Source organism: Panthera onca, chromosome F2 (genome assembly GCF_046562875.1).
Source record: "Panthera onca isolate mPanOnc1 chromosome F2, mPanOnc1 haplotype 2, whole genome shotgun sequence".
Taxonomy (NCBI): Eukaryota; Metazoa; Chordata; class Mammalia; order Carnivora; family Felidae; genus Panthera; species Panthera onca.
This window is the reverse complement of record NC_138356.1, coordinates 64,444,234-64,467,070: the sequence shown is the minus strand read 5'-3', so window position 1 is coordinate 64,467,070 and position 22,837 is coordinate 64,444,234. Positions and strand designations below refer to the sequence as shown.

Sequence of the window (22,837 nt, the reverse complement as noted above, 5' to 3'; positions counted from 1 at the left end):
TATTCCCCTTCAAACTGAGGCAACTTTCCTTTCCTATGTGATTTCAATACAAAGTGTAAATCAGAGTGCACTATATAAAAGAAGGATTGTTATTCCTGTCTCCACTCTCTGAAGTCCTATCTTCCCTTTAAAGCCAAGTTCAATTGACATCTATTCCATGAAGCATCTCTGGATTTCTACAACACTCATTTCCTACTCCAGCCAGAAGCATAATAATGCAACCAAAGGAGAACCTTCAAACCATCTCAGCTATATTTGAATTTCCTGTTTATCAACAAGTATGATTCTATACAAAGCTAAGCTGTGTTCTAGCTTCTACCAAAACATTTTTAGAGATTAAAAAAATTCAGTGTCTTCAAAACCGGTCTGTTCATTCTGGCTTTGGACAGCTTAAATCTGTCCCCTTAGATTTTCTGCATTTGTACTTAGGTATGTTTGTGTTCCTTTTTAAGTATATTGCCCACAAATAAACAATATGCCTTAAAATACACTGTCCATGAATGCCCTTTCTTCTTCTGTGACTGCAGCCTGTGCTACCAGATTTGTGGTGACCGTGGAGCTTTTTTCTCCTAACTGCACCTATATTCAGTGAAAACCCTGAAATCTCCTTTTCAAATATGTGTTGGTATTAAATGACATCTCCTCTGTCTTGAATTAGTATGGCTATTTTTGATACCTATGACTGAGTTCCCCAATCCCTGCCCATATTGCATGGACCTCGGTGTGTTTGGCCTGCTTATTAAATTGCTATGAACCTAACTTGTCACTCATGCTCCTAGATGCAGTTTCCTTGTGAGTTTTTTCAACATACTTTATTCCTGTTCTAACACTCAGCTCATTCTGTTTTGTGTGCTATTTATGCACTTGTGTTGTATCACTGCCTTGGGTGGGGCTCCTGAGAAGCAGAGCCTCCGTCAGGTCAGGGGGATCAGGCAGCAACTTTGTAGCTTCCCAGACTTGGTGGCTTCTGTTGGTTTAACAGCTGTTTTCCAGAGCAGGCCGGCAGCTAAGAGTTGTTCTCAACGAACACAGGCAGCTAGGAAATACATGCTCAGACTGGTGGAAAGGATCTGATGGGACCCAGCAGCATCCACTGTAGTCACCCATGGTTTTTAAACTCTTTAGTAGGAAACTGTCTATTGTTTATTTTTGCAGTCTGTAAACCTGGCCCCATGTCTTGCATGGTAAAGGCATTAGTTTGTGGACTTGAATCATCAACGATCTGGAGTAAATATCCTCTAGTTTGTACCCATTCCAGTTCATTGCCATTTGTAAAATCAGATACCGGTAAGGAATTTCACCAATCCCGCCCTCCCCGCCACAGAGGAGCACAGAAGCAGACGGTGCGAGTGATAGAGGGAAAGATATGGATGTTTATGTTGCATTGTTCCAAGAAGCTAGCTGCCCTGTCAATTCAGAGGCTGTCTATGGACCAAATGTTTAAATTCGGAATAGGCAAAAAAAAACCCTCTTTTTTTAAAAATATTTTTTTTATTTTGGGAGAGAGAGAGAGAGAGAGCGTGAGCATGAGCAAGGGAGAGGCTGGGAGAGAGGAAGAGAGAGAATCCCAAGCAGACTCTGTGCCTTCAGTGCAGACCCCAGTGTGGAGCTCGAACTCACAAACCACGAGATCATGACCTGAGCAGAAATCAAGAGTCAGACCTTAACCAGCTGAGCCACCCAGACACCTTGGCAAATAGCTTATTAAGACCAAGGAAACACATCGAAGCGCAGGATTTCAGTCTATTCCACTCAGCTTTTGAACTATTTATGTTTTTTTATAATTTCACAAAAGTAATATGTACATATTGGCTAAACATAAAAATGCTATAAAAGAGTGATAAATGAAGAGTAAAGTCTACTCTTCGTCAGCTTGGCTTTTATTTCCACTCCCAAGAGCTAACTGCTGTTAACGTTTTCTTATGTTTCTATCCAGAAATAGTTATATATATATATAGCTTATATATATATAAGCCTATGTATTTATGATTTATATGCAAAAGATTAAAGTGTATGTACTTCTGTCTAACATTTTTTAAACTAATAATAGATCTTATAGATCTTTCTACAACACATCTATAGCTATATCTCATTTTTTAAAATGACTGTACAACTGTCTTACAGTTTATTATTTTTCTTATAGAAATTTAGGTTGGTGCTAGTTTTCAGCTCCTTCAAAAGGTATTTTTGCTCTTACAAATTTTTTTTCAATTGCAAAACAAGTATCCTTTTATGTAAGATTTTTTTTTTTTTTTTTTGCATACTGTATGTGCTTAGTGGTATTAAATTGAAAATCCTATTCTTGCTTCTGCACAGAAAAATGATGCCATGGATAGAGAATGTGGCTACCAAATTCCCAACTTCTATATTGAACAGTCATGTGCCTTTAAGCCTAAGTTATGCTTTCTCCTTCTCTGCCCATTTGTCTTTCAGCCTCTTCCCCAGAATGCAGCTTATAATCAGAAAAGATAAAAGTTGTCATAGTTGAAAAAAGCTGAAAGTAATTCTCAAGTTCAGGTCATTGTAATAGCAAGTTCTAAAAACCACTTTGGTATAGAATTTAAATAACAGAAAAACTATTTTGAGAAGCACAGAAGTTGTGGATCTTGCTTAGAGTTTAAGAGGTTCAGTATTAAGACCTCATCTCATGCAAGTTTTGAAAAACTCAATCAGACCTTCCAGAAATCCAGCCCTGATGTACTTAAAAACTCTGTTGTCTTTTTTTTTTTTTTTTTTTTTTTTTTTGCAGTGAAGTACATGCGAGAAGCCACACCCTATGTGAAGAAAGGCTCCCCAGTATCTGAGATCGGCTGGGAAACGCCTCCGCCAGAATCGCCTCGGTTAGGGGGCGGCTCCTCAGACCCTCTGTCCTCGCAGCCCTTCTCCTTCCACAGAGATCGGAAAAGCATCCCCCTCAAGATGTGTTATGTCACTCGGAGTATGGCCTTGGCTGACCCTGAGAACAGGTAAAGAGGGCCAGGGATCTCCTCTGACATTGCTAGGCCTGTGCCTGTGTTCTGAAAACACTCAAAGGTTTCCAAAGAATAGCCTGAAAGGGCCCCACAGAGATAATGTTGTGTGTTCAAGCCAGGCCTCCCTCATTCCCTTCCTTTCTTTTATCTTCGTGAGAAATCTTTGGTTCTGGAAAGAGTTGAATTGGAGTCAAGATCCTAAGTGTCTTCTCTGGGCCTCCCATTGCTAGTTTATGTGACTTTGGGCAAGTTTCTTAAACCAATAAATCTCAGTTTTGTCATCTGCAAAATGGGAATAATTGAAATAGATACCTCGCTGAGTTGGAAATCTACATGAAGTGCTTACAGCAGGAAAACCTTCCTGAATATAAGCTATAATAATATTTGTTATTATTTAAAATTTTCTTTAAGTTTATTTATTTTTGAGAAGGAGGGAGCATGAGTGGGGAAGGGGCAGAGAGAGAGACACACACAGAATCTGAAGCAGGCTCCAGGGTCTGCGCTGTCAGCGTAGAGCCCAACACAGGGCTTGAACTCATGAACCATGAGATCATGACCTGAGCCAAAGTCGGACATTTAACCAACTGATCCACCCAGGCGCCCGATAATGATATTCATTATAATGTCAGGTAGTAGCAAGCACATCAGCCCCCTCTGGGCCTCAGTGTCCTCAACTGTGTACTTGGAAGTTTCGATGGGAGGATCCTTAATGCAATTTTTGCTCTAAACTTCTCTTTATGCTTAAGAGACAAAAAGGGAGTGGCTTTGATCCAACCCTGGAGTGCTATTTCTCAAAGTCTGTACACAATTTCTCATGCCTCGGGATAGATATATCACCCAATCCATGGAAATTATAAGGAGTCCAGGAAGACCAGCAAATATGTGGGTCCCTGTTCCCCCAGACATCTTACTTTAACTCATCTGAACAGAAAACATCTACCTGGGAGGAAAATAACAGACATGTAGAGGAGAGGGAGAGGAATGGAGCCAGTCAACGGGGAATCTTGGTGACCTTGGCAGACACATCCAAATGCTAAAAATAGGGACAGCTCTAGTGGCCCTTGTTTGTAACATGTGTGGGACAGCTGCCGCCTACGTGAGTGGGATGTATTTGGCTAGGCTCTGAGTTGCTGGTGGGGAAGAGCCAAAGGGAATAGGGATAGGGAGGAAGTTGCCTCCTCAGCTTGGAGCTCAAAGCGTTTTTCGTTCCCTTCCTAATAAGCTCACTCTAAAGAAGCTGCTAGCCTCTCTCACTCCAGCAGCTGGAGGATCCACCCTGCTCCCCCCACTCCTCCCATGCCGGTTCTGTCTGCCCAGGGATCAGAGCTGCGGTTGCAGGAGAGAGTGGGAAGTATCAGCCAAAGAGGAGTTGGAGCAGGCAGACTGGCAAGGAGGCAGAATTCTTCCATTCCTCCATGAGCCGCTCTAACCTGTTCTGTTTTGTCCCCTTCAATTTCTGCTGCTTTCCCTGGGCCTTCAGTTGATGCCCCGGTTACTCTGCGTTTGATCTTTCCTGGTCTCATAGCTACCAAATCAGACGGACAAGTCCTTTCTGCCAGGAGTCTGATGTCTAAGGTGTTAGATCCGGTGAACTCATAGTTTATGGAGTGCCTATCTTGTGCTGGGCGTTACGCTAATTTACTTCAGACCAGAGACTGCAAAGTCGCAGCCTCTAGGTGTACCCAGACGACAGATAGGATCCGTCTAGTGTGTTCAAGAAATCCGAACTACTTCCTACATTGAATCATTGGGAAATTTCACATTGAAAAGCCAGATCTCTGCTTTTCTAGAAAAATGGATAGATCTGGGGAAATTATTAGGCCCACGTTGCTGCAGGCAGGTTTCCAATCTGCAGGAGCCTGGGTGAGGCTTCTCCTTGTATAAGGGAATGAATTCCCCTCAGCACTCCTATTGCCACACACTTGGGGGATTCCATCAGTTATCTGCCTGGTACATAAAACTGTAACCCTCCTTAGTCCTCTAAATAGCCCTCTGAGTTTCTCTCATTGTCCTCATTCTGTAGATGAAAACTGAGGCTCAGTTCTTATAGAAGTTCCAGGCATCGTGTGGCTAATACACAGTTTTGCTGGGTTTTGAATGCAAGCCTACAGTGTGGGTGACAGTGTCAGATTGCCGTTACCAGAAAAATGCAGAGACTAGAAAATGTGGAATATCGTAGGAGAGATTCATGCCTGGGGAGAGAGCTTAAGTAGATGATTTCTAGGGTTCATTCCAGCTGTGGTCTATATACTGTAACTTCCTCCTAAGGCACCAAATTCTATTGTAAAGAATATTTTGGGACACATCGGGCCTTAGTTCAAACACTGGAGACTTCATATGTCAAGCCAGAAGAGGGAATACATCTTTAAACTTTTAAATCAGTGGTCTTCAATCCACTATTGATGAGGTGGTGTGGGAGAGCCTATCCTGCTAGGGTATGAGAACCACAGGGCAGGACTGAAAATGAGAATCCAGCTAAGCCAGAGGGTCCAGGAGGAGACTTCCATCCAGATAGACCCAGAACTGCTAATAATGAGATTGACCTTTCACAATGTATATGTATATCAAATCACCGTGCAATACACTTTAAATATCTTAAAATTTTGTCAGCTATACCTCAACAAAGCTGGGGGGGAAAAGATTATGGTTTTAGGTGAATCTTGGCCCTGGTCGAGGAAGAGAAGAAAGGAAAAAGGAAACAAATATTTAATGGAACTCTGGTTACATGCTGGGCAGAGTATAATGTACTAGTCAGAAATGTAGACTCAACTCCGTGCTGAACACAAGACACGCCTAACACGAAGTGATTTTAAAAGGCAAAAAGCAAAGAGATGGGTAAAGCGTACAAGGCAAATATAAACTAACAGCAATGACAGCAAAAAGTACCACTTTTGATCCTGATATATGACAGGGTAAGATGCAGACTGAAAGCACAAAACAGGACAAAGAACTGGTTGAGGCTGAAGACCGGGGTTCACAAGGAACATTCAACAGTTGTGGATGCACCCCAAATAACACAGCAGTGGCCTTTGTAGAAGATGCAAGAAGAAATCGAAATGTACTATTAGGTAATTCAACATGCCACTCTCCGTCCAAGATAGGGCAAGTAGACAAAAGATCGGTAAAGATCTGAAAGACCCAAACAACATCATTAACAAGGGAGATCTGGATACATCACAAACTTTGTACACTGATAATAAAGAACACACTTCCCTTTTCTAAATGTAGGAAATCCCATTTTCTAAATGCAGATAGAACATTGACAAAATTAACTATAGATTAGCTCACAAAAAGTGCAATAAACTCCTTGAGGTAGGAATATTCTAAACGACATTCTCTGATGATAGTGGAGTAAAAGTGGAAAACAAATTGCAAAATCAAAGTGCAGAAAACCTTTCTTCTTGGATTTTTAAAAGCTGTGAAATAACTCCTGGGTGAAAGGGGAAATAGAAACTGAGATGGTAGCCTTTCTGAGAAAATGAAAATAATGCTATGTTAAACATAAAAGAGAAAGGGAGAGTCTAGCTCAACCTTGGAATGTGTGGATTTCAGCAACTATCTCATTCAATCTAATAACAACTCTCAGTAGTAGGTCCTCTAATCTCTATTTCATAAACAGTGAAATGTAGTTCAGAAGTGAGAGTTGAAGCAAACCGTAGATCTGGGGTTCCAACCCGAAGCCCAGCTTCTTAATCACGATAACCCATTGCCTGTGACTCCAGCACCTGGCAGAACAGCTCACTTGAACCGTAAGTGCAATGGCCAGGACTCAATGGGCTCCTGGATGCTGAGGCTTGAGGACTGATGACAAATGCCACAGCAGCTTGGCACTAATCCCCTTGGTTGGTGATGCACAGCTACTTATAGTTTGCATTAAAAACTCTAATGTTCAATTTCTCAAATAGAAAAAGCCGTAGAACAGCAGGCAGGATTGCTACTCTTTCTGTGGAAAAGGTCACCCAGCAGGCACTGAATCCACAAGAATATGTCACTGCTAGTGGTTGTCAATGATTACAACATTTTTTAAAAAAATTGCACTTCATAAATAACTCGTTCATAAGCTCTTCGCTGCCCTCGTCCAGAGCTACATCCCCAGTCCTCCAGACTATTTGGACATATTCTCTACCGGGTGCTTTGTTTCCAGCTTGCTCCTTCGCTATCCTCCACCATCTACCCAGCTAGCCAAGGGAATATAAAACACCCAAAATTTATCCATTTGCTCAAGATGGCTCCCTGTCACCTTCGCTGATACCAAAACTACTCAGTATTACATAAAAACCTTATGAGGTTCTGGATCTTCCCTAAGTGTCCAGCTCTTCCCATCTCATCCTTTATGCCCCAGCCACCCTTAAATAATTTACTTCCCTGACAACTTCCTAGTCACCTTCTAACACTCAGCACAGGTGAGACACTGGTCCCACTATACCCTGTGTGTTGATCTGTCCATTATGGCAGCTTTCATAATGACTTGAGATTTTTTTCTTATGTGCTTACCCAGTTCATAAAGTTATTAAGACCCCTTGAGGTCTGGAACATCCCGTGTTGTCATTTTAATATCCCATCTTTCGAGAACATTGCTTGATACAAAGCAGGCATTCAAAAATATGTGCTATGTATGATAAATGGCATATTCATCTGTCCATTTTTGGTATTCTTTACCTTCTCAAACTTTAAAAAAAAAAAAAAGCAAACATCTTCCACTAAATAGGCTTGGGAATAAGAGAACAAATAAAAACATGGTTCTATCTTGACAGGCACAGCAAACTTAAATAAACCATAACAACCCATTGACAAAGCCTATTACTGGGTTGAAAGCAGATGGACCCTTATGGATGGTGTATGAAGCTTTTGTCATGCCTATGTGCTCCAGTAATAGACTCCACTGTAGATATTCATGGTTAAATTATGAAGCAATGCATACAGCTTTTTGAAAAACAGTGTGCATTTCTATTTACAGTATACAAGTGAAAAATCCACAGAAGATGCCATTGTAATTTCAAATAGAAGTGCTCCACTCAGCACACAGTGATTCAGAGGGGTATGATCCAGTAAGTCCTATAGTAGATGCAGATATATTCTCACAAAGTGCCCTCAGTGATGTTACCACAATCCAGCGCCCAAGTTGCAGCCACAGAGGATCAGAAACCTGATTAGTGGCATAGTGACACTGGATCCATCTCCAAGGAGTGGGCTAATACTAACGAAAACAAATGCAATTGTCAAGCAGAAGTAAACACTGAAGTAGGACAGTATGTATGTCCTCCCATTACATACAGGTGGTCTGTATTAGAAGACAAGTATAGAAGTAAACAGAATATCAGAACACCAAGTAACAAAAACAATATGGACTTTCAAGGCAGCCTAAGCAATGCATTCTATGTGAGGAATTCAGTTGTCACCAAGGTTATCAATACAAGAGATGCTAGCAGACCTTAAGGTGTACAAGGAAGCTGGAAGCCACCCCTTCCGGGATTAGGAGAGCTTTGCCAGAATAGCCATTATGTTAGTTACTGCTTTACTGAGAGCCCCCATCTCCTTTGGGCTGTGCATAAATACTCGGGGCTCCCCTAAGTGGATGCCCCACTCCTCTTCTGTTCACCCAGTCTTATTCCTGATGGGGACCAGAGCAGTGGACTTTGTTTTTGCTTGTTAAATTAAATCAAATTCTAGTCCTGGCTCTCCAAAGTTGCTCCCATATCCCTTTGTTGTGAGTTTTAGGTGATCCCAAGTACTTTAGTTACACATTTGGAAACACAGTTCTTTTGGTGACCAACAGACAAGAGTAACTATTTTACTAGTTGAGCCTGATTTCCTACTTTTTCCAGTGTTTGGGGCACACGATAGCCCCCCTCACCCAAAGCTTACGTAGAGTTCTCAACCATACTCTTCAAACTTGGAATCCTATTGAAAAGGCTCCTCCATTAGGCCAACCAGAGTGAAGATTCATGAGGTTCTACTACCCATCCTGTCTCTATAGTAAATCCTGGCTTGTGAAAAGAGCTTCTCCTCTTAAGAGGCTCATAATATGTGTACTTTCTTGGTTCTGTTTTCTCCACTTTGGTTGGATACACGATGGTGGCCTCATAACAGAAAGTATTGCTAGCCCACCACAATTGACAATGCATTTTGGAAACAATGGGGAAAATGTGAAATAAAGTTATAGTGGCACTATAGTAAGTGGACACATTTTCAAATTAGGCCCCAAAAAGGCCCAAATTAACCACCTGCTAATATCAGTGAGTAAAACTCTGGAGTTGAGGTTAGAAAATAGGAGTTTGGATCTCAGTTCTGTCACTTAGGCCCTTTCATTTTAGATAAATTGCCTAATCTCTCTGATTCCGAGCTTCCTTGTCTATAAAATGTGCTTGCTGACACTGACCACGTATAACTGTTGTAAGGATTTGATACCCCTGTAAGCATCCCCTAATTCCTGGTAGCATAACTGTGCCATAAATTCAGCTTTCAATCAAAATATCCTCAGTCCTGGGCTCCAAGGGAGGGAGGAGTTTTCTTTCCAGCTGAAAGAAATTTCCAGGTCATCTCCTCAAACTGTTGGGGAGAGATTATTTTGTAAGACATTCTTTCACAGAGGTTTTTAGCCTTCTGGGACTTCTGGCTCTCTGTAGGAAACTCGTTCCAGTTTCCCAAGTCATGGGCCCACAGAACCTTAACTATCATGTATATATCAAACTCCCAAGTCTTCAGCACACCCCCCCCCCCACTACTGACCTACCTGCCACAACCCCAATACTCACCACTGTTGTTTTCAATGGCTTCCCATCCTTTTTTTTTTTTTTTTTTAATATGGGAGTTTCCTTTTCTTTTTTGCAAGCTCAGTAGTACATTAAAGCCCCAAAATCAAACTTTTCTTATTATATCTTATATAATATATCAAGGTGTTCATAGCAGAAGTGTTTCTGAATCTGTATAGACCACCGTGGATCTAGAAACCTCCTCACGTGGCTAAGTTAAACTGTTACCATCATGTATAAAAACTAAAGTCAAACAAACAAATAAACCAACAAAAAAACATGAGTATTATCTTTTGGATGATCTACCAGTTTCATTTGAAAGTGTGGACTTCCCTCTACCACCAAGAGCACCATTTTGGTCATGTTTATTCATCTGTCTGTATCTATCTGTTACCTTTGTCTATCTATCTGTCTGTCTATCTATTACCTCTATCTACTATAGCTCTATCACATTATCTATCTGTCTGTCTATCTATCTATCTATCTATCTATCTATCCATCCATCCATCCATCCATCCATCCTTGCTTTTTACCTAGATAACCCCTACTGAAATATTGTTACTCTGGAAGGGTATGGATAAAAAGAGAGATGACCTTGGTGTTTTTCAACAGTGCTCACATTCTGCTTTTGAGAAATACAGGAAGTGAAATAGATAGTAATGTTTCAACAGTTTGTTTAAAGGTGGTTGGGAAGGGAAAGTTCAGGGAGGTTGGACTGAATTAGTCAGAGATCTGAAATAGGAAATAAAGTCCTAAGCAGTTATGTTATTTTTTAAGTGTACATAGTTAGGCAAAGCAAGAAGGCTTGCCTTTAGCATCCACAACAGACCTAAGAAAACAGGTAAGACACTCCTTTTTAAAAGTTATTTTAATGAAAGCTTAAATGTTACCAAAATAATAAAAGCAGATAGTTTTCAAAGATTTATTATTAAAAAGCAATGGGTGTTTATCATTCATTTTGAAGCCTATTTGTAAACCATGAGAGAGACTCATGTCTGAGATCTGGGAAATATTCTCACATTATGTATTTGGTAATGTCCTTCTCCATTTTCTTTGTTCTCTGTCTCTCTGGATCCCCTGTTGGAAAGATGACCTCATAGACTGGTTTTCTAAGTCTGTTTTTTTTTTCTCTGTTACTTCAGTCACTTCTTAAAGTTTATTTCTGTGACCCTTCTCATGAATATATTGTGTTTAAATTTTAGCTATTATATTTTAGCTCTTTATTCTCTGAATGTTTCTTTTTAGTGGAATTTTGTTCTTGTTTTATGGATGCTATATTTTGTCTTAATTCTTGGAGACTATTAATTAGGTTTGTTTACTTTTCTTTGTGCTCTTTGTTTTTTCTGTTATTCTTTTTTCTGCTTGTTTGTTCGGATCTTCATCTAACTTGCTGGAGTTTTCCTCAGATGTTTGGTGATCCTTTGGTATCTGCTCATTTTTTACACTGAGAGACAAAGAAACCTATTGGAACCTTTGTGTGGGGAGGGGGTTTATCAGTTGGTGAGAATTCATGTACGGTTATTATTTGGTGAGTCAGCCTTACTGAGAGACCCCTTCCAGTTCTGCAGATGTTGATGTTTGGAAGTTTCCTCTGGGTCCATTAAGTTACTTAGGACAATTTGCCAGGCCTTGGGTGTGGGTGGTGGTGGGAACACCCAGTTGTCAGCTTTCTGAGACCCCCACTACTCAGCTTGCACACCTCACATAGGACCCTGTTTCCAGCCCTGCATCACCCCTGCCTCTGTCTGTGATGCTCCCAGCCCCTGCAGGGTATGCAAAGCCAAGGAGCTCACACTTCTTTGGGATTCTCTCTGTAGCCCATCAGGTTGTAGCATTCTTGGCTCATTCTTTATGTGCAATCGATTACTGAGTTTCATTGCTGTCTGTCCTCCAGACACATATTGAGCTCTTGCCTCTCATTTTCTGGTGGGCTTATACATATTTTACTGTTTTTCCTTACTGGGATATTTTAAGGGAGAGGAGATGAACATGAATGGCCAAGCCACTGTTTTCCCCCCAAAAAACCTTGCATAATTTGCATCTTTGTATACAACAGAGTGCACAAAAGGTTCATTTTAATGAGCTTAAATAACATTTTCATAGCCTTGTTATTTTTAAGAAAATCTGTTTCCTCCATAGATAAATTTGAGTGTTCATCCTAATTATCATATATTTTTAATCTGTTGGAGATGAATTAGTAAGGTTTCCCTGGCAATGGTAAGCTAGTGAAAAAAAAGGGAATTTAACTATTTTTGGATAGCCTTGAGGAAAGGAGTTGAGGAGAGTGTTCACCAAGCATGGTTCCATGATTCATCAATACACAGTAAGATGAGTTCATTTTAGTTCATTCCTGTACCTCTAAGCACCATTCCAGGAAAAATCTCAGTTTCCCCTCTTCGAAGAGCATTTCAAAAGGTTGAACTTGACCATCTGGGTGCTGAGAGACTTTTGCTAATGTTGACTCTCAATATTTAGGTCTTGATCTTTGGCTCTCAGTACATTAATTGAACTCCATTTGGTTTGCAAAAAGCTGCCCCAGGATTTTCCAGCTGAGATAATGAGCCTCTGAAAACAACCCCGCGCTAGAATGCAGGCATCCTCTATTCAGGTGGACATCACCTGCTGTGGGGATGGGAGAAGGGGGAGAGAGGAGGATTCACAGAGCAGCCCTGCCCTTCTTCCTCAACACATGCATGGACTTTTACTCTCCTCAGTGGAGGATGGTTTCATGGCACGGAGAGCTGCAGATACATTTAGACAACACCTACTTGGACATCCAGGTCCCGTGTCTGTTGACAGGTACTTTCTTCGTTCCAAAACAAAACTAGAACAGGAATTTTCACATTGGTGGTCCATTCGACCTGGTTGAGATGTCTTTCTTTTTCTTATATTTCAATGTTTTAGCAAATAGTTCTGAGCATCCAGGGTTTCTGCTAGGTCCCGATCTGCACCGGTTGCAGGGTTCTTGTCTTGGCACAGCTTCTGGTCAGGTAGGGAATGTGTACAAGTAACTGGGCATTCCAAAACAGAACTCTAAAAGGTGATGCAGGTGAGGGGCACCTGGGTGGCTCAGTCGGTTGGGAGTCCGACTTCGGCTCAGGTCATGATCTCACCGCTCATGGGTTTGAGCCCTGCGTTGGGCTCTGTGTCTCCCTCTCTGTCTGCTCCTCCCCTGCTCACACTCTGTCTCTCTCTCTTTCTCAAGGATAAATAAACATTAAAAAAAATTTTTTTTTAAAGATGATGCAGGTGGAAAGGATGCTCCAGTAGCTCCTTTGCAGGAATACTACCTAATCCAAAGTTCTGATTTTTGGAAGGGGGTGGATGGTGACAACGGGGAATGATTGTCAGAAGAAGTGATGTCTGTGCTGAGACGCGAATAATAAACTAGAAGTTAGCCAGGTCAAAGTTTGGGGAAGGGAGACAAATCGGGTATTCTTGGCAAAAGAGACAGTATGAGTCTAGGCACCGAGGCAAGAAAAAACATAGCTCTGTCAAAGAATCGGAAGAAGTTCAGTCTCTTTGGAGTACTCTCTAAGAAGAATGTGTCAAGAGTCTACAGAGGTGGTCACATTCAGAGCTAAGCCCCTTTATGTTTAGGACTTTATTCTAGGTGGGGTCTATAGCAGGGGATTGACATCACAAAGACCCCTCTGGCTTCATAGTCAAGCATGGTCTGGCTGGGGGAGCAGTCAGAGGGTTACTGCAGAAATTGAGGTGAGAAATCATCTTGGCCTCTGCTAGAGTAGGACAGAAGCCCTGAGGAGAAGTTGGATGAATTGGAGAGACGTAAGGGCCAGAATCTGCAGGAGTTCCTGAGAAAATGGGCTTGAAGGCCTGAGCTAAAAGAAGGAGTCCAGAACTAGTTTTGCTCTGTCGTCCTTGGACGTGGAGCCACCGTCAGTCATACATCTGGCCCCTATCGCTAGGTGGTTACACTGGCCCTCGGTGAATGGAACCGAGGAAAGTCATGCTTTGCTGAAGGGTGGGAGTAAGCACAAGCATAGGACACGTTTAGGCCTTTGACGATACGGGCTTGATTGACAGTCAGAGTGACTGTCTTTTGACAGTCTGATGTCCTTTACCTGGACTTGCAGGCATGGTGAGAAACAGCAGCACGTCTTGCATTTCTTTTGCATTTGCCCTAATTCTTGGAACAGCATGGAGAAATTGCTCACTGCGTCCAGAATGGCAATTGCACAGATGCTGGTCACAGCTGCCCGTGTCATTCTTGAAGCCTTAACTGAAGAATGTTTAATGAAGGGACCATTTACAGAAGAGCAGGCTGTGTTAGAAGAACCAGCAATGGATGGAGAAGCACCCAGGTCTTAGCAACTGGGAAGCTGCTTCCACCCCAGGGACCGAGGAGAAGAGAAAGTTTCTGTGAGCTGGTGAGGACGGGAGCCCTGGGAGACAGAGGCCCAGGGAGGATTGGGAATAGGTCAGCATCCCTAATCTTCCTCTGTCCCGCCCTAAGGTCTCCTGTTCTTGCTTCTGAGTGGTTGCTGACAACTGGAAGGCAGAGTCTAGGGAGCCTGAGTGATGTGCTTAGTACATCGAGTTTTACTCTTGGAGCACAGAGCAAGGCAGAGAAGGGCAGAGAATGAATCTGGAGAAAGCAGAGACAGAAAAAATAAAATCGCAAAAAGTGTACTTACGTTCTGTCTTTTCGAAAATAGGTCTGATGTATATACAAGTGACAACTATACGAAAAACATGGCTACCTCGAACACCTCGTTAGTGACTGAACCTATATTTATACGGCCCTGCTTAATAAAAGGTGCTGTAGGGGCACCTGGGTGGCTCAGTCGGTTAAGTGTCTGACTCTTGGTTTCGGTTCAGGTCACGATCTTGCAGTTCTGGGGTTCAAGCCCCGCGTCAGACTGTGCACTGACAGCACAGAGCCTGCTTGGGATTCTCCTCTCTCTCTCTCCCTCTCTCTCTCTCAAAAATAAATTAAAAAATAAATAAATAAATAAATAAATAAATAAATGGTGCCATGCCTCTTCTAGAATTTTGATCAAGATTTCTTTTAGCCTCGGTGATGCTCAGAGGAAAAGACCGTTTATTTGTCTCAAGCTGGAGGTGGGGAAGGGAAGTGCAGCAGGGAGTGGCCAGGGTGGCTGAGCTGAGAAACGGCTTTCACGATGGACTGTTGTCCTCTCCTCAGAGAGCAGGGGCCAGGGGGTGTGTCCTCTTCCAGTACGACAAAGCTGGGGAGTCAGGTAGGAGTGCTGCCGTCACCCTGCCCCGACCTGATTCTAACAGTGACACAGCCAGAGACAGACGAAGATGTGAAGAGAGGAAGGGGTATGTTTGAGCAGTAACCATTCATCAGTGGAATCAAAACTGCAAAATCTTTTTAATGTTGTCTCATCTAAAATGCCAACTCACTTACCCTTAATAGACACACTTGCAGTTGTAACGTGGTGCTTTTTTTCCCTCTAGGAGAAAGCTCTCTCCTCCACTTCTGTTAGGAAACACACAGTAAGGGCCAAGTACTGCAATTTGTTTTCGTTTCCTGTGCTATTAAATATTCAGGCAATCAGGAAATGTTTCCTCATGTTACCTGGAAACAAAACACTAGATCCAGAAGTTCCAATTCTTGGAGCTAGTTTCTCAAGCTCTCTGGCAATATTTTTTTATTAGAGGTGTTATGCAATCTTGAAAAGATGATTGATTTTCAGGCCAGTCCAATCTGGGTTTCATTATTAGCTTTTCTACTCATGATCTGGGTGACTTCAGTCAATTTACTTATCTTCATTGAATTTTTTAAATATATAAAATGAGGGTGATAGTATTTTTATGAATGCGTATAGAATTTTAAGAATTAAATAAGTTGAGGGTGCCTGGGTGGCTCGGTTGGTTAAGCATCTGACTTCGGCTAAGGTCAGGTCATGATCTCACTGTTTGTGACTTCGAGCCCCGCATCGGGCTCTGTGCTGACACCTTGGATCCCGGAGCCTGCTTCAGATTCTGTGTCTCCCTGTCTCTCTGCGCCTCCCCTGCTCGTGCTCTGTCTCTCTCTCAAAAATAAAGAAACATTAAAAAAAATTTTTTTAAAGAATTAAATAAGTTGATATGTGCCTAATGCCTTACACCTAAGTAGGCACTTAGCAAAGACAATCTCCTCCCATTTACCTCTTTTTTTCTGTTCTAGAAATATCTATCTCTCATAAGATCAGCAAAGGATTCTTTCAGTGGCATGACGACGCATTAAGAATTTTTTAATAGTTTTATTAAGTGCTGGGAAAGCCCTGGGTAAAATATTGAGTTGAGAAGGTGTAACACAGCTGTTTGGACAGATGAAAACCACATTGTGACTTTTATATGTTTCTGTCTGATTCTGGAGCTATAGTAGCTGACAGTTTGAAGAACTGGGTCAACGTGCAAATAGTATCTTTAGATTAATTTCTCCAGGAAAGACGGAGAAGGGCTTGAATCACTAAGGGGGTGGAATCCTACCACAGCCACATACAGTTTTATAGAAATGTTCCAGTAAGTCTTGATGGCAGGATTCTCTAGCCTGCTGTCAGGTATGTAGGCAAGGAGAGTGACAGATAAAACAGCGTGCATGAGCCAGAGAAGGAATTCGAACCGACATATTTCTGCTGATGCCATAGTCATCCCAGGATCCTATTGACTTCAAGTTGTATTAGGTTTCCAGCCTTCACAAATCCATTATCATCATGTTTGTGTACATGTTGTTCATGGGTGGCCCACGATACAGAATGTGTGTTGTAGTCAATTTTTTTTTCTAGTTCTACAGATTTTTCTACTGTGTTCCTTCCATCTTTTCTTGGACAATCCTTCATAAAATGAGAAGTGTACCATTTGGAGGCAGATGCTTACAGCTTTTGGTGTCATGGAGGAGAGAAGAACTAACTAGTCATATCAGCACTGAGCTAAGCAAACTAACCAAACCTCTGTTAGAAACTAGTGTTCAGAGCAGCTGAGAACTAAGGAGATGTGGTCTTAGAAGTCTGCGTATTGGGGTTCCTGGGCAGCTCAGTCAGTTAAGGGTCCGACTTCAGCTCAGGTCGTGATCTCTCAGTTTGTGAGTTTGAGCCCCGCGTCAGGCTGTGTGCTGACACCTCAGAGCCTAGAGCCTGCCTCAGATTCTGTATCTCCCTCTCTCTATCCCTCCCCCACTCATGCTCGCGCTCTCTTTCTCTCTCTCTCTCAAAAATAAATAAACATTTAAAAAAATAAAAAAAGAAGTCTGTGTGTTGTAGTGGAAAGAAATTGTGGCTTTGAAAATAGACAGACCTAGGTTTGAACCCCAGCTCTTTGTGATCTTGGACACCTAAGTTTACCCCTCTAAGCCCCAGTTAATCCATCTGTAAATAATAAAATAATGAAAGCATCATGAGAGCCACCTTTCAGAATTTTTACACAAATTAAATGTCTCTCAAGATGACGTGTGTATACCTTCGTGGATAAGGTTGGTTTTATCAAGGAATATATAAAGCCACTGAATGAAAAGGTATACCTTAGGGGAACATCAATTTTGCTCTGAATTTGGGGAGAATAGAATTTATTGTAGAGTTCGTTCACATGAATTTTAAAGCTAAAACATGAAATTTAAAACAAATTTATGCTTGCAGTTATTTTAGCTCAAACTTAGATTCCCTAAAAGTACAAGTTGACTCATTTCAACAGTTAGGAGTTCTCAGAAAGTTGTTAGAGGAACTTATGCATATAGCGATATTTGGTAAATGTTATCAGTCAAGTCACAGTGAAAGAAACAGAAGTCAGTCTAGGTAACTTAAGCAGAAAGGTATTTAAGGAATTAGTTGTCTACCAAAAATGGGAAGACCTTTTTGATTGAGTCTCCATTAATGACCCTCGGGAGTCTTTAAAACTGATTTAATCAGGAAAAAGTAGAGAACCAGGAGGTTGCCATTGGAATTACCAAAACTGTGCAGGACCTGAGGGGTGATCCAGGAATGAGGGAACTGGCACCTTGCAACTGCCTCTTGACACCCAGGAGGCTGGGTGAATGGACGCTGGCTGTCCCAGCCAGCTGCCATCGCTTCTTGCCTTTGACCCTGACAGCCTTGCTTACCAGCAGTGGCAGTCAAAACTGCCACCTTCCTAAGCAAGGGAAGACATCAAGTGTATGTCTGGCAGAGCCTAGCATATTTCCAAAACCCTACCTGTAAGGGACTCTGGGAAGATGGAATTTTTTTTTTTTTTTAGCATTCTACGTTGTAAAGAGGGTGCAGTGAGCTTGAGTTACCCAACTCACAGTATCCATCACGCAATGTTGGCTAGACGATAGGAGCTCAAGAAATGCTAATTCTCTTCCCTGTGCCTGGAAAGACTCAAAATAAGAGCTTACAGGAAACCCTGAGCCTTGATAAGGTTGGGGGAATTGTGATTAAACTAGTCCCTCCCCTACAGCATCAGTTTTGATGAGTTTTGGAAATAGGTTGTAGTGGCAGACAGTAGGCTCACCAAATAGTCCATTTGTCCCCCCGAATCTCTAAGTCTTATAGTTGTGTTGGGCCTTGTGACTAATTCTGGCTAATGAAATATGAGAAGAGGTGATGTGTGTGCTCCTGAGCTGAGGCAGTGATTGGCAAGTGTGTTCTTGGAGGTGCACCTTTAAAATGGTGGAGTTTCCTTAAGACTGGCTTCCTGAGTGACCTGGTGGAGCAGATCCCCACCCCACCCACCTCAGGCCCTTGGGGGAACATAACATGTTATTTTCACAAACTTTGGTTATGCTCGGTAACTGAGATTTCAGGATAATTTAACGGCACGGCATAAACCAATCTTATTGTGACCAATATGATCATCATGGAAATGTCCTAACAGTGCATTCAAGCTGAGTAATATTTCCTGGGAGATAACAGTCATTCTCAAAGAGCTAGGCATCTTGAGTAAATGCAGTTTTTTCCCTCTCTTTCCCAGTTTTTATAGATTTTTAAAAAATTTTTAATGTTTATTTATTTTTGAGACAGAGAAAGACAGAGCATGAACAGGAGAGGGTCAGAGAGAGAGGGAGACATGGAATCCGAAGCAGGCTCCAGGCTCTGAGCTGTCAGCACAGAGCCTGATTCAGGGCTCAAACTTGTGAGCTGTGACATCATGACCTGAGCCGAAGTCGGACGCTTAACCAACTGAGCCACCCAGGCGCCCCCCACTTTATATAGTTTTTCATGTAGAGTCTAAAAGCAATCATATGGCTTCTTTTTTAGTTGGCATTATCCAAGTGAACGAGCATGACATAAAGGTACCCGATAAAGGACCTTTTCGCATTCAGAACATGTGAAAAGCATCCTTTGTTATTGTAGTTATAGCGTTGCTTTGGAAACTGTTTTAATATTTGTGATTAATGCTCTTTCCTGTGGGTCTAGAGGACACCTTTGTCGAAAAGGAAATCTCGCCTCTGTTTGCTTCGGCAAAAGTAGATATAACTACAGTGTAACCAGATTCTGCCCCAGCTAAAAGGCTAGAATTTGTGTGTTTGTTTGTGGCCTTTCTAAATTATAATTACTTACGTTTAAAGACCAGACCACCAATTTTTGGTAAATGAAGAACAAACACGTGAAAATACTTTACTCTTACATGTCCTCACCTTTACTATTCTCTCATACTCTCAACCTTCTTTTTTAAAATCTTGTCATCGCAGCATTGGAATAAAAGTAAAGTGATACAATGTACGTTCAAGTATTTCATAAGCTATGAAGCTAAAGAATGGAAGAGAAAAACATAGCTCACTAAAGAAGTCCACACCTCATCACCACTTCACTGGGGCCCAGAAGAAACCCAGACTCAGCTTGAGTCCCCCATGTGTCCCCCTTTGTAGCTCTTACCGTGTGGTGTTTTTACGTTTATCTGTGTCTTTATCTGACTGACATCTGACTGTCTCACTAACTCCATGAGTGCAGTGGCCTGGTTTGCCTTAGTTTGTCATGTTATCTCCAGCGCCCAGCCCAGGTAGTGACTGGCTCAGGGCGGGCACTGAATAAATGTTCACTGGACAGAGGTGTGTGCAAATGAATGGACCGATGAGGGGATGAGGGAACACAAGGAAGACCCAGGAGATAGGGCAGAGCTCCTCAGCTTTTCCTCTCAGCATTCCTACAGCCTGCATGTTACCACTGACGGGGCCAAACAGATGTTTAGAATTTCTTCAGCTATGACCTTTATGGTACCTTGGAAGTTCCCCAAGATACTCCTGGTCCCCAGATGGAAAATTCTTCTTTATAATGATTGCCTCAGTCAGTATATTAGGTTGCGAAACCGTGAGGCACCATTTCGGAGAGGATAACTACCCTACACGGTATAGCATTCGTGTTTCTCAAGGAACCAGAACCGTGACCTCTGAACTTATTTGTAAGAGTTGGATGGCTTTAATATTTTGATGAGCTCCAAGGAGCTTCCCTGCTTCTATGTGACCAGTGTTGTGATGGCACTCGCAGCCCTTCAGCTTAGAATTGCTTATGAACTCAAGCCCAGAGGGGCTGGTGGGGAGAAGGGGGAGCCTTGGGGTTGGCCTTGGGAAGGTCAGCATCCATCCCCTGTGTTGGTCCCGGGCCCTGGAGCTCACCAGTCATCACGGGGCTGGAGGGCCCCAGCTGCAGGCCCTTCTGGGAATCTGACAGTTTGTTCTGCCACAGGTTATCCAGAGTCCCTGCGCTGACCTGCCTAGCCCAAGCAGAGAAGCTGGCTTGCAGCCACAGGAAATCAAAAGCCCAGGCAGCAAAAGCATTTCAGTCCGGGTCCAGCCAGGAAGACAGACTACTCTGGGCACTTTATTTTATTTTGTTTTATTGGGGGGGTGGGGAGACATTTTAAACAGAGGGAAATGAAAGCAGCAAATCGGTTATGATGGTGAAAGAAGAGCTGAGAAGCCAGCATGGGTTTACCCTCCCTCCTCCCCTCCGGTCTCCCCCGGTGCGTCCTGTGTGCACAAGCCACACGACACACAAGCCTCAAGTAATCATCCCCTCGTAATACTGAGCAAAGTCTCGGAAAGCACAAGGAGTGGATTTGAGGACAGACAGTCCTAGGACAGGCCCAGGAAGGCACCTGATACATCTCTATCCTTCTGGTGACTCGCACACAGTAAATGCCCAGTAAATGTAACATTGAACAGAACGAATGATCACGTGGCTCTGACACTCAACTCTGGCTGTCACACGAAGCAAGTCATTTTATCTCTTTGAGCGTGTTCTTGAACATAAAGTAGAGATGATGTGGGTTCCCCATTTTCGTCCTAACTAGAGGATTCTGATCTTCAGTGTCTTGCTGGACCTCACCTTCACGAGCTTCTGTTCTCATAGTACGAGACTCTCTGATCAGTAGCTTAAATCACCCTGACCCCAGGACTGACTCTGGAAGTCACTCTTTTGAATGAGCCCTTCATATCAAATGGCTTTAATATGATTTATTTTTTTTGATGGAGTGCAAGAAACCAATACATTCCTGATTCATGGCTCTGGTCCCAAATATGCTGCTCTAGGATATCATGTAAGAATATTTAATGATTTATGTCATTATTTGTTCCTTTATTTTTTTTAATAGATAATACGTACACATGGTTGACCATGCACAAAAGGACGCACAAAGAAAAATAAGTCCCCCTTTTTTAACTCCCCTATCCAAACCACCTGGTTCTCCTCTCCAGAAGCAACCACTGTTATCAGTTTTCCATGTTAAAATGTCAGTTTAAGGGGTGCCTGGGTGGCTCAGTCAGTTAAGTGTCTACCTCAGCTGAGATCACGATCTCGTGGTCTGTGAGTTTGAGCCCTGCTTTGGGCTCTGTGCTGACAGCTCAGAGCCTGGAGCCTGCTTTGGATTCTGTGTCTCCCTCCCTCTCTGTCTCGGCCCCTCCCCTGCTCTCACTCTGTCTCTCTCTCTGTCTCTCTCTCAAAAATAAACATTAAATTTTTTTTAATTAAAAAAAATTCCAGCTTAAGACAGTTATTTCCCTGAAGTTTCTAGAAGGCGAATGTGTTAGTTTCCTATGGCTGCAATAACAAATTACTACAAACTGACAAATCTATTCTCTCACAGTTCAGGAGAGATTCATTCTGCTTTCCCCAAAGGATCTAGGTAAGAATCCTTCCTAGGTTCTTACAGTTTCTAGGAGTTCGCAGCAAGCCTTGGATGTGCTTGGCTTACAGCTAGTTGTAGCATCCCAACCTTTCTCTGTGTCTTCACTGGCCTCCTGTCTGTGTGTGTGTTTGTATCTCTGTATCCTCTTCTTGTAAGAATACCAGTCATTGGTCACCTAATCCAGGTGTGACCACCCTACTCCAGAATGACTTCATTTTAACTAATTACATCTGTAAGGACTTGAGGTCCTCAGTAGACATGAATTTTGGGGGGACATTATTCAACCCACTACAACAGGTAATGATGCTTCTCAAATGTCCCCAGAGGTAATACTTATATGGTGGCAGGGGTGAGGGCGGGGGCAGTCACTGATTAAAAATACAGATTCTCGGGGCACCTGGGTGGCTCAGTTGGTTAAGTGTCCGACTTCGGCTCAGGTCATGATCTCACAGTTCATGAGTTCGGGCCCCACGCTGGGCTCTGTGCTGACACCTCAGAGCCTGGAGCCTGCTTCAGATTCTCTGTCTCCCTCTCTCTCTGCCCCTCCCCCACTCACACTCTGTCTCTCTCCCTCTCTCAAAAATAAATAAACATTTAAAAAAATTTTTAAAAATACAGATTCTTGGCTCCATCTCAGACTTACAGAACTAGAATCTCTACAGAAGGAGCTTAGGGGCGCCTGGGTGGCGCAGTCGGTTGAGCGTCCGACTTCAGCCAGGTCACGATCTCGCGGTCCGTGAGTTCGAGCCCCGCGTCAGGCTCTGGGCTGATGGCTCGGAGCCTGGAGCCTGTTTCCGATTCTGTGTCTCCCTCTCTCTCTGCCCCTCCCCCGTTCATGCTCTGTCTCTCTCTGTCCCAAAAATAAATAAAAAACGTTGAAAAAAAAATTAAAAAAAAAAAAAAAGAGCTTAGAAATCTAGTTTTGACAAATTTTCTCATTAGGTCTAGTCATTGGGTAAGTATAGAAAATCCTCTTTTGAAATAATCAAACAAAAGCCAAAATCCCAAAGTTTATAAAACTTGATCCAGTAGACTTGAGGT

At 42.5% G+C, this 22,837-nt stretch overlaps 1 protein-coding gene and 1 long non-coding RNA gene across 4 annotated transcripts in view; both read left to right on the top strand.

The window, feature by feature from the left end:
• The window catches only part of SNTB1 (syntrophin beta 1), a 235,171-nt gene that overhangs the window by 99,200 nt on the left and 113,134 nt on the right, over positions 1 to 22,837 (top strand). For all 3 annotated transcript variants that reach the window (XM_060611234.2, XM_060611233.3, XM_078441968.2), the window contains one exon: positions 2,750 to 2,966. In XM_060611234.2, coding sequence (XP_060467217.1) covers positions 2,750 to 2,966 — 217 coding nt within the window. The remainder of the gene's footprint in view (positions 1 to 2,749; positions 2,967 to 22,837) is intronic.
• LOC132664454 (uncharacterized) lies at positions 11,702 to 14,377 on the top strand. Its single transcript, XR_009603677.3, has 2 exons — positions 11,702 to 14,115; positions 14,202 to 14,377. It is a non-coding gene; the product is annotated as an uncharacterized LOC132664454 (long non-coding RNA).